The sequence below is a fragment of the Falco naumanni genome, chromosome 6, assembly GCF_017639655.2.
Source record: "Falco naumanni isolate bFalNau1 chromosome 6, bFalNau1.pat, whole genome shotgun sequence".
NCBI lineage: Eukaryota > Metazoa > Chordata > Aves > Falconiformes > Falconidae > Falco > Falco naumanni.
The window spans coordinates 80,169,193-80,181,557 of record NC_054059.1 but is presented as its reverse complement, the minus strand read 5'-3'; the positions used below and the strand labels follow the sequence as shown (position 1 = coordinate 80,181,557).

The following is a 12,365-nucleotide window of genomic DNA, read 5'->3' as shown; positions in this document are numbered from 1 at the left end:
TTTGGATACCTTCAACAATTTAGAAATTATTGTGGTGTTTGTTTTTTTTCTAGTATCACCTACCATACTGGACAAAAACAACAAGGGAAAACACACAATTCCTTCTTGCATGCCAGAAGGATGAAGCAGAAAGGAAGGCAGAGAAGGTAGGAATAATATATATTAAAAGAGAAAAGTTTTTTGAGAGGGTAGGGTTTACAAAATATTGTCTGCCTCACACATGCATCTGTAGCTTTATCTAGTCACATTCAATCATTGAATTCCCTGTAAAACACTTAACAGCAAAGAATTTTGAGGAGGGAGTTGAAAGGAGAGCGGCAGAAGCCCAGAGTAAGTTCACAAAGGCATTTTGTTACCTGGAGGTGGAATGGAAGCCTGTGGAAGATGCTTTCAGGAAAGTAGAAAGCTGTCAAGATTAATTTACCTAAGGGTTCAACGATGCTAATACCTGCTTGGTGCAAGCTCTGTCACAAAGTCCTTTTTTTTGACCATTACTGGGTTTTTCCAGCATCTTGTGTCAGCTTCTGCTCTCAATGTCCTTAAATCATTTCACTGCACCATGAGAAGTCAAAGTCATCTATTCGCAGCTTGGTCTTCCATTGAATATTCTTGTTTTCCTCAGTTCTCCCTCCACCCTAACTTCTCTGCCACTGTCACCCATTCAATCAGAAGGCCTGACACAACCTACCTACCTCCCTGCCCCAGCCTCCACAAGAGTTTTCTCCATTCTTGGTCTTGCACCAAAGCTGCACTTCTGATGGAAAAAAATAAAAAACGCTCTGTCATCATACTGACTTCCATTCACTGAAATCCTATGCTCTCCTTCCTCATTTTAGACACCTTTTTGAATAACCAACGGCTTTCCTCCTCCCTCAGATTAAAGCCACAGCTCAGAGGACTTCGCCATATGACCTGCTCCTTAGAGAAACTTGCTTCTCTTAAATAAATGTTCCTTTTTGAGGGAGAAAGGCCATTTCTGATGGTGGGTTGTTTTGGAGTTTGATTTTTTTTATCAGCACTAGCAAATAAAATAATAAACCCCTCAAAAAAAAACAAGTAAAAAGGACCCAACCACACCAAACCAACAGCTACAGAGAAATGGCGGTCAAAACAAATTTGCCAGTATGGTTTTAATTATTTAGACAATGAAAAAGTTTGTATTCTTATTGATTTAGTTATTGGTTTTCTCTGAGAAACATGGAAAAATATCCAAAACTGAATGAACCTTGTCATCAGGCAAGAGAATTCAGAGCAAAGGATGATGAAACTTGAGGCTGATAAACTTGGAGTATGACTTGTACAGCAAATGAAACAATCTTATTTCCTCCATAAATGGAGTTTCATTTCTTGAGAGGGTTAGTAGTTCTTTTACCGTGATTTGTTCATCTGCCTGCACATCAGCACATCTGACCTACATGAATAAAAGGCCAAATGAGACTTCTGCAAGGTTATTACCACTTCTTTAGCCATGACACGGGTATAACACAGCAGAACTCACACTGCATGATTCAGCTATCTGAATGCCTCCACCTTTTATGGCCAACATATCAAGATTACTCACTGCAATATATGAAGCAGACAGATACTTCCGCAAGTGACAAATCGAGCTGAAGAAATCACTGTGTACAGCTGCCTGCTGATACTGCTCCGAGCACAACAGGTTCATTGTATTTCTCAGCTCAGTGACTATTATTTCAACAGATAGGACGATCTGGTGCTGCAAAACTGGATGTTCTTCCATGCTGCAGTAGATTTATCCTGCTAAATATGGAGGCAACCTGCAAGATAAGCCCCTCTTTCTGTCCAAATGCTTCCAGAATCTCAGGTGGATTCTGAAAGGTAGCAAAGTTTGGGCTAATTCCAAAATAATTAAAAAAGAAAAAAAAAAAAAAAGGCACTAGCAACCAAGCAAAGCTCTTTGCTCTCTAGAAAACGTCTAGGGTTCAAACAGCATTTGAGACCAAACATCTACAGAACCTGATTATTAAAGACAAGAATTATTAATTATACCAGATCTGATACATTCCAATTCAGTTTCCTAATCAGAAAACTTATTTCCTGGTTTCTTAGTTCTCCATCTGCAAATGAGAATGCTTGGAACTTCTCTATAACACTACTTTCAAGTTTTTCAGCAACGCCAGGAGTACAGAACAGACACACCGCCACGGAGATGCTGCTGCAGCACCCAGCTCAGCAGAGGCCCATCCAGCTGGTTTCCCATTGCAGTTTGCTGTGCAGGCATCCTGCAAGGGCAGCAGGGCTGTTTAGTCCCCTGTTACAACCAAAGGCTTCTCCTTGATTCAGCACCAACAGAAATTCCAACTGTGGGCAGTTAAATGCATCACAAGAACACTGATGCTGTGAGAAGGTGATCTATGCTGTCCGGAACTAACATGAACAGAGCAGAAATCAATGTTAATTCTAGATGGAAATCACAGGCTGGAGCCAAACTTGATGAATGCATGTGCATTTTAGAAGCATTGTCAATGAGAAAAAAAGGGGAGAAGTTTACTATTTGCCCAGAAGATATTAAATACGTAATATCATATAGTGCAGAGGGCAGCTAAGCCGTCATGCTTCAAGCTAGCAGCAATCAAGGCTCATCTGTATGATCTATACCAAAGAAAAGTGTCAGGACTCAACACTAGGAAGTCAATAAATACAGTTACTTCAAGGAGGGTTAGACAGTACAGTCTCAGCAGTCTCCCATGGGAAAAAATTAATTCTGTTGACATTTAGAAGAAGTTGTTTATTGACATGAAGCCATATTAATGGGGGAAATTTTCAAGAAAAGCCCACACGCACAGTCCTGGCACCACTATCAATAGTGGATGGAAAACACAAAATCCAGCAGCAACCAAGGCTTAGCTTGGACAGTTTCTGGATCCTGGCAGCCTGTGTGTTAGTGATGTGTTTGATAAACTGTAATAGTCTTCTTGTTCAGCATCTCTTTGCCATGAAAAAATTCACTGCTCGAGACCACACTGTCATGGCTGTTTGCATTCTAGCATATGATTATATACTACCTTCCAAAGCAGATATGCTGTTTAGCACATGAACAATCAAAACTAAGTAGATTATTTAATGCCTTTGGTAGAGTCACCCCTAGAAAATATTAAAGGAAGAATTATCCAAACATAAAGCATATTCATTAGTCTATGTGCAACAAAATTTAAAGGCACACACACAACGAGGTTGGTGCCTCAAAACCTGCAACTGCTCCCAATATCAAAGCTTAGATCATGCTGAGAACAGCAAACAGTATCAGTAAAGCTTGAGACAAAACAGTGCACATATACAGTACCTTCAGAGAAAAGTGAGACTAGATCACTATAGACCTGAAAACAACGTGCCCTTGAAAATCTTTTTTTGAGAAAAAACAGTAATCATTTGGATACTTCACCTCTACAGGTTCTTCTTGGAATTCTAACCAAAGTAATTATTTAATGAAAAATTAGTATTGCATTTGCACCTGTATTAAAAGTACCTCAATCTATAGCTGTATGGATTGATTATTTAACTCTGCTGAAAAAAATCATCATCTCTTGCTCTTCACATAGGCTGGGCCATTTATCAGTATAAATGCAGGTCCATCTTACCTTATTACCTGCCTTGGAGTAATGCTGCACCTTCCTAGCAATGTATTCTAGCTGTTATTTATTTTCATTTGACCACAAATTGCTCATTGTCTAGTCATCCTTATGCAAAGGAAGTATCTTCATGTGACTTCCAACAGAAAGAAGGATCAAAAAGAATACAAAAACCTCTGACTTGTTCTACTCTTCACTCTGTTAGTATTAAAAGGGTGAAGAATGAGAAACAGAAAGCATGCCATATTACAGGTGTGTAAGCACCTGCAGCTGCCACTGACCTCCAGCGGGACAGCAGCATTCTCTTCTTCCAAGTCAAGAAAAAAGCAACTACAAATAACTGAAGGTAAGCCTAAAGGGCACATCATGACCCTTAGCAGTCTTACCATTGTATTACTTACTTAGAAATTTCTTAAAAGAGTTCAAATGCCCTCACACAGGCTGTTAGGACCAACGCAAAGCCTGAACTCTTTCTGTAACACAGGTTACTGGCAGTGCCTCAGTCTGCAGCAGCATCGGGTGCATAAGCCCCAGGTTTGCTGGCTCAGACTCTTTCAGCACTGACACTGAAGCCATGCAGCAGCATCAATATGCTGGAAACAGTACTACAGCTTCTGGCACATTTTGAAGAACAGAGAGAAAAAGGCCATCATTAAATTAAAAGCAGAAAGTATCTCTATGGACATGTACCTGCTTATTTAGGTACTAAATTTTTCTGTTGCTTTTGAAATGTTTTCATATTTACAACATAGCAACTAGTGCTTTATATAAAAAAATAGAGACATTACAAACCTCTTCAAACAAGAGTGACATGTTTTATCTTTCTAACTCTCTTAATTTACATCAGTTATATCGACATTACAGCTTTTTAAACACTGTAGAAAATGAGGTTGCACTTTGCTTTCCAAACCAAACAGTCCTATTTTAAAAGCGTTAATACAGAGTAAATGAGCAAGAAAGAGAAGTGTTTTCATCCTTCCTCTTTGTTAGTTACTCTAGGTGAAAACAGTAAGCAAAGATCAAAACATGTGTATGTACCTATTTCTCAAGCAGAACTATTGGACCTTGAAGATTTCACAGATGCAACATTTTTGCAAACAGAACTATCAAGTACAGAAAACACTAACAGAAGTTATAAAGCAGTCCTTTCAAGCCATCAAGGGTATTTTTGGTAGTCATGCTGTTGTTTGGTTTCCTCGTTATAGCTGCAGTCTGTGGAGTCTTACAACTGTGCAATAGTCCCTTCCCACAAATCAAGCTCACATGGCTAAGGAGAAGAATTTGAAAAAAGAAACCCTGAAATTCTCCCCAACAAATCATGATTTCTGCCACTGGGCAGCTGGCAGTATCCCAAGGGACAGCGACACTCCTCCCTTTTTCTCCAACTTTCTTCATTTGACTCTAATGTTAGAGCACTTAAACTTCAAACCACAGAACATCTTTGTGGATGCCACTTTTACAAACAGATAATTGAAGCAGAGAGTTTAAAACACAAGAACCTAGTATGATTTCACCCTCTAGAACTCAGAAGTTTAGATATGATGTTAGACTGCTAAATCTCTCAAAGGCAACTACAGGGCAATGACTGATCTCCAAACCATCCATCTCAAACAACCAGTATTAGCAGTGTGTTCACTGGAGCATCTGAACTGAATAATGATTTACAGATTGACAGATACTGCTCCAATGGGGATTAATCCCCCAAAGCAATACGGTCCAAACAGTGAAACTATTTCTGCTGTTTCCCTTCGCTGCCTGGCTCACGTCCATATTGGTTTTCCCTGCATTAAGATAATGGTCCTATCCACATTACTTTACATTACTGTCTTCAGATACAAATTCAATCAGTCTGTACCATTAGTATTTCTTCTCTGTTACAGCACTGCCTCATTGTCCCAATCATTGCTTGTTGCCTAGCAGAACGGCGCATGTGAACATAACTGAAGAGAGAACATGAAGAATTAACGATACAGGAATATCTTGCTTAGAGTAAGAAGTATGAGTTTGAATTCTTCCACTATTTCAGTGATGTCTGGAATGTCTCTATTAGAAATAAACAAGATATTCATTAGCTAATTGCTTATGTAACGAACATCATTACATAAAATTATCATCTAGAGGCACTGAAACAAGAATTTTTATTATCCAGGTGAACTTCAAAGTAGAACTGTACTTGGTGATTTCTACGGTCGCCTTCTCAACTTTACTAGTTCCTGATATACAGGCACTGTACAGTTAGTAGCGTGTTGATTACTCTCACCCAATTTTGGGGTTATAAGACAATTCAAAGCAGCAGCTGATCAAAATGGAAAGGCCTGTTGGATGGGTTCGTGAATGGTAAACCAATGGTGTCAGTGCTGTGGGCCTGCTGCCAGTTTCAGGGCATTCATACAAGCCTCTGTTTATTGAAAGGATGAGCCACTCCAAATGCTGGAACTAAAAAGCTTTGCCTTCAGTACTAAGTAATCGCTCTCCTGTTCCAGAGGCCAAATGGAAAAAGAGTATTTCCGAGCCTGTCTGCCAGATGCTAAGAGCATAATGCCTACAGAATAAGGTCACTTCCATAGGTGAAAAAGCAGCGATAAGCTAAGCAGCTCGCTCCACTTCAAGCCCTGTGCCCAGTACCAGACATTACCTCTCCATGTAAGAATTCCCCAGCATTGAAGGGCCACTGCTCTTGAAAAGCGGCAATTCCAAGGAGTCACCACTGCCATCTGAAGCAAGGGCTCCTGCTCTACAAGCTCATATCGAGCTCTTCCACTGCAGCCCGGCGAACAGGGCAGCTCCTGCCCACCCCCTCTTCAGCCCACTAGCTGCAGCCAGCCTCCCAGGTGCGCCCACCCCACACACTGCAAGCGGGACAACCATGGCTCCGTCCAGCCAGCACCCTCCTCCAAAGCCTTGCTTCAGTTCTAAACCTAAATCAAAAGAAAGCAAGCTCTGCTGCACACATATCCTAAAACCCAAACCACAATCCTTGCTGACATTAGAGAACTACTTCTACAGGATTAATAGCTCATCATGGCAAATCTCAACAAGCATCACATGTATCACAAAATCTTTAATATGTCTGTTCTACCACTGAAGGAACATTCCCTTCACATAGCCAGAAGGTTCCCTACAAAAAAAACCTTTCCCCTATGGCAAAAGCTCTATAGCAGAAGAAAACTGAAAGAACAATAGCCTAGACTTTAGTCTTCAATACTACTTGTGCCTTCCAGTTGACTTGCAGAAGGGCCAGGCAAAGGGGTACTCATGGCAGAACAGAGGAGGAGATGAAGGCAGGATTTCTGTGCTTGATTTTCATAGAATCACAGAATGGTTTGGACTGAAGGAACCTTTAAAGATCCCCTAGCTCCACGCCCCTGCCATAAGCAGGGCCTCCTTCCACTAGACCAGGTTGCTCAAAGCCACATCCAGCCTGGCCTTGAACACTGCCAGGGATGGGGCATCCAAAATTTTCCATTTTGCTCTTTTACTCCACCTTCCACACCCATCTCTACTCAGAAACAGTCTCCTTCCTTTTTAACCCTAAAGCTTGATGTTCCTGTCATCCGATCAAAGTCAACATAAACATTTTTTTGTTGACTGTGACCACACTGTCTACAAAAGAACCCACCTTGAAGTGAACCCCTTTTGCAGACTAAAAACCATTTTTTATTTTTTTCTTTGCAATTCCTCTGGGAGCGAGCAAAGAACAGTAAGTCTCTCCATCTTTACAATAGCTATTGTAAATATTGTAAATAAGTAGTGCTGAAAGTTTCACAAAGAGGGTGCCTACAACGTAGCCTGCTGTGTAGAGAGAGAATCAGCACAGAGCTGGCTAGGCTGGAGCCCTGGAAGCAGCCTAGCTGCAGCAGTGCTGCGTACAGCCTCCAACAACCCAGTTTGTTGACAACTAAGTGAAAATTAGTCTGCAGTGAGCTGTGTGTCACTGAGAACAGACTGCTTCTAGCATCTAAACCAGACAACTTCAAAGTAGACTCACTGTTTCTAAGCTGCAGTGCAGTCTGCAGTGCAGTCTCCATTGTAAATATACCCAAAGTCTTTGCACTCAACATTTTAATTCAGACATCAGGGGGAAAAAAAAAAGGGGGGGGGGGGGGGGGCGGGGGGCGGGGAAGGCAATTTTAACCAAAGCAAACAAAATACAAAAAGTCCAAGTCACATAAAAGGAATTACAATTCCTGTAATGTCTCTGTAACCCTTCTGGTCTCTTTTAGCCCATGTTCCTGGGCCACGCTTGCCAGACACTGCAGCTTAAAATCCGGCTAATTAAGTCTTACCAAAGTCAATGTAAAGCTCACTGCTAATTTTATGGAAGCCAGAATTCTGCTTTTTCATTGCTACTGTCATATAAATAAGGGTACAAGAAGATCACTATAACTTTAATTGTCTTACGTTGAACATGGACCAGACACTAAAAGACATTTCCAGGTACAAGCTCATAGCAACGCAGGTGTAATTCCTAAATTATGAATAATAAAGATATGTTCTTGAGTGAAAAAGAAGAAAAATAAGGAATAAGCAGATGAACATTTCACTACTTCAAAGCATTACAGGAAACGTACCAATGCAGGTGATACTGCTCACCCGAACTATTCCTCTGAATCACTCACTATATAATTTCTAAATACAGTATTAAACTGTTAAGAAAAAGCTTCTTAAATTAAGAAGAACCTCTTGCTGGCAACACAAAAGCACCTGTACAAAGTATACATATCACTTGGTAACAAACTAACAGGGAAATAAAAATCACAATAACCACTTGCAAATGAAAGTGGTTTTATTTCCAGATATTTCTATGGGCTTCAATGTTTGACTCAGAATTAAACAGAACAGAGGTTGAAAATTTGACCTCCAATTTGTAAATCTTTTTTTTTTTTTTCCTGTTCCATTCCTTCAATGCTTAGAACAATCAGATCAGAAACTGGTGTTGTCTATATCTCTGTCCTTCAAATAAACTGCTGAATATCACTGTATTACGCCTATAAGCTTTCTCAGATGATCTGTGAAAAGCATACTTAACATTCTTCTTTCAAACTTAATTCACAGTGATTTTCTTGCAGTAATATGAGAATAAATGAAAAAGTTAATTGATTTCAACAGTAAACAATTACACACAATGACTTTTCTACAGCAGTTGTTTAAGAGACTGAGTCCAGCATATCAAGGCTTAAATTTGAGCATTGTTTTTGAGATATTCATATGATATGCAAGATGCACAACTTTTTGTATTGTTATATTGCAGATGCACTAAAATACTTGCTACAACCCTTAATCCTCTTCACAAAAAAATTTATACTTTTATACATGATTTGGAACTGAAGAAAAGAAACAGCTTCTGTTCAAATGAGTAAGAATATCTGAAGATTATCAACATCAATAAATAACATTTATGGCAAGGCTGGTCTAAAAAGTGACACTGGACTAAAAATATCTCAACAAAATTAACAATGAATGATTTGTTATGAATATGAAACATGTATATGCACAGATGTCAGTTATATAACCCATTTCTTATATCATTAAAGCGTAAACACCAGCCTATTCTTTCAGCTTATCAAAACACAGTAAAAAGCAGGCATATTTCTCTCCCTTAATTAACAGATCTTTTTAACTGCATATCTTTTACTATTGCAGCAGAATCTCATCTGCCTCCTTATTCTGAATTGCTACATAGAAATGCCTATCGCTCCCAAAGGCTTTTCTAAGAAGTATCTGTAACAAAAGAATTGAAGGTGCATACCTTAATCTCTTGGTTGGCAAAAATCTCCACATCAACCCCACAGGCAACCAAAGTGGAGACATCACAGTCCATGCTAGGGGCTGGCATCCCCCTGTTTTGTACACAGAGTTAGGCAATCTCTGAGTAACAAATGATTGAAAGAAAAAAAAAATAATCTTCAATTCAGTACTGCAACTGAACAGTCCAAAATTCTGGTTCAATGCTGACAGTAACTGCTAGCTTCCGACACAAGCTCTTTGCACTTAACTGAGTTGCTCCTTGCCTTTCCCTCGTACACCCACCAACTGAGCAGGCACAGCATAGTAACAGCGCTATTTCATCTCTCATGGCAATGACATCACCACAAAGACTGACATAAGCTAAATCTATTTTTTCAACCCTTTTATCTCTAGGCAGCACAGTGGATCAAATTGAACATGATTATGTGCTAAATCTGAACTCCGACTAAATCAATTCAAGCAGTATTCACTGGCAACTGAGTCATAGCTGTTGTTTCAGCTGAGTGCTTATGTTGGCAAAAAAGATCACCTGACACTGAAAGCTCCACTCCGAGTGTAAATTAACCCAGCGTTTAAAGTCACTAAGCTCAAGGTAATGCTCATTACTTTATTACACTTTAAAATCCACAGCAGAGCAATAATGAAAGAAAAAATCCAAAACAATTAAAACCTCAGCATTCTGCTTTTAATAGCTCTAAGTCTTCTTTTTTAATAAAGCATGCTATATAACCCCGCACATGAGATTAGAGAATACATAGTCCTATCATCAGGAGTGATCAACATACTGCAGATTTGATCCCAGTACTTAGACATACAAGGTGCACCGTGACACATCTTCAGCAGCATGCCTGCGTGTGATGTGGAAGTCAATACCCCTTCAAAGAACAGAACACACAAATTTGCCTTGCAATGAGGACCTCACACTAGGCAACCTTTATACCATCTGCTTTTAGGGTTACTCCTTCACAAATGCAACGTTATTCAACTGAAAGAAATAGACTTAAGTGAAGGTGTTTTACACCTGCTGACTCAGTAGTCTTTTTATTCTTTGCAAATTTATTTTTAATGATAGAAATTAAATATCTATAAATTTGGGACTTCTAAAGTTGATCTTTATCTCAGACTTGCACCATTATTTTTCCTCTGATGTTTCATTCTTGTGATCCATAATTTAATTTCAATTGTCATAGGCCTAGAGATGACATTTATGGGTAAATCAGATTAACAGGTAGAATTAAAACATTTAATTATTAATATAAACCTTGCAGAAGCATACAGCTCAATGTCAGAAACTGTTCTGCTTAGCTCTGCTTCGTTGACAGATAATGTAGCTTGTACTACACTCTGTGATGCTGCCCAATTTGCTACTGGCATTTGAACTAGGTTGTCTGAAACTCCCAGACATGTATGCTGACCTGTGGTCAGTGTGGGCTGTGGACTACTATACTCTTAATGAAATTTAATATGAAGACGCCTGGGGAAAATACATCCTTGCACCAAACAGACATCTAATGGCAAAAGCAGCTTCAGACCAGACTCAAACCACCCAGCTTCCCATTTTACTCTCACCAGCACTGCACATTTATTAAGCACAGGGAATTCCAGATTAGCTGATGACAGAAAAATCTCCACAGAGTAATCTGTTCTTTACCCCTGCGAGCTGGCAGTAAGGTTAGATGCCGATACAGAAAAGCTGAATTATCAAACCATTCTTTTCCAAGTTCTATTAAATTATTTGCCCACTTTTTAACTTGTATTTATAGTAGCCCCCTCAGCAGTAATCACAAACTGGGATCCAGAACCAGGACAAAAACTTATCCCAGCACTAAAGATTTTACAAACCTATACTGTAAGACTATACCGATCAACAGAAATGGATAGGTTAGTACAAAGCAGCAAATGAATCAATATAATTTATTATGATAATCAATTGTTTTGTACACCAGTCAATCACCAACAAGTTTTTTTTCAAAACCTTAAGAAAACACTTTTTAGAAAAGTTAATGTTTTTGTGAATGCTTAGAGAAACTTTTATTCATGCGTTTGAATATCACACAAATGTAGTCTCATAGAGAAAAGCCATAAACATGCCTGACTGAAGTTCTAAGCAGGCAGCAATGGAAAAATCATGTCATGAGAAAACTGAGAAGTTTGTAAGTGGTTCTCAAAGAGCTGGAAGGAAACACTGAAAGCAAAGACGAGTCACGTATATCTGAGCCTAATGAAAGTTTTAGCAGTAATGGACCAACAGAACAAAAAAACGCAACAAACATTTGAAAAAGGAAAAGATAAAGAATTAAATGATGCTGATCACTAAGGTCTAGAAAAACATCTGAAGTGAAAGTGATGCCTGGCCTGAATGTGGTTTCATAGCAGTGACAGAAAAAAGGTCTTACGATACAGTGCTACACTGGATAGTTCCATAATTCCTTTCCTTTTTTCATCTTTAAAACTGCCACCTATCAATTCAGTAGCCCATCTCCTTAATCTTCTTACGAAAACTGGTACATGGTGTATGAACTGACCTGTTCCATTTCATGATTATTCTTGCACTCCTACTGTTAATCTACTTTCAAAACAGAAACACTGCAATTTTTTCACTCCATCCGAATAAGGAAACCATACTGATATCACAATTAGTTTAATTTCTTGTTTCGTCTTGTCTATTCCTAAGCATAACCTATTTTTTCCCCTTAAAAACCCCTCTAGCTCACTAGGGCATTTTACTGAGCTCTTTACAGAGAAAAACTTATTTGGTTTTGCTTCTCAAAAACAAAGATTACCCAACAGAAGAAATCTACAAAGCATTTGAGTACTTCAACTTATGTCTTTCAATACATGCCATATTCTATCTGTTACTACTCACTTCTCATTTGAAATCAAGGCATAATCCTATGTGATATTTTTTTCAGGGGACTCTACAATTCCTTATAGTCTCATCTAATGTTAATTAAAAAAATGTATTATTGATTAATTTAAAGTTGATTAATATTGACTGCTTTCTCCAGATCAGGAGACTTGTTTTTC

At 38.9% G+C, this 12,365-nt stretch overlaps 1 protein-coding gene across 3 annotated transcripts in view; it reads right to left on the bottom strand.

The window, feature by feature from the left end:
* RCAN2 (regulator of calcineurin 2) overlaps positions 1-12,365 on the bottom strand; it is a 95,899-nt gene that overhangs the window by 36,161 nt on the left and 47,373 nt on the right. Inside the window, exon 1 of one of the 3 annotated variants that reach the window (XM_040598418.1) lies at positions 9,340-9,645. The exons of the other annotated variants lie outside the window; for them this stretch is intronic. Coding sequence (XP_040454352.1) covers positions 9,340-9,426 — 87 coding nt within the window. The 5' untranslated portion in view covers positions 9,427-9,645. Of the gene's footprint in view, positions 1-9,339; positions 9,646-12,365 lie in introns of those variants that run through there. 3 annotated transcript variants of the gene reach the window in all.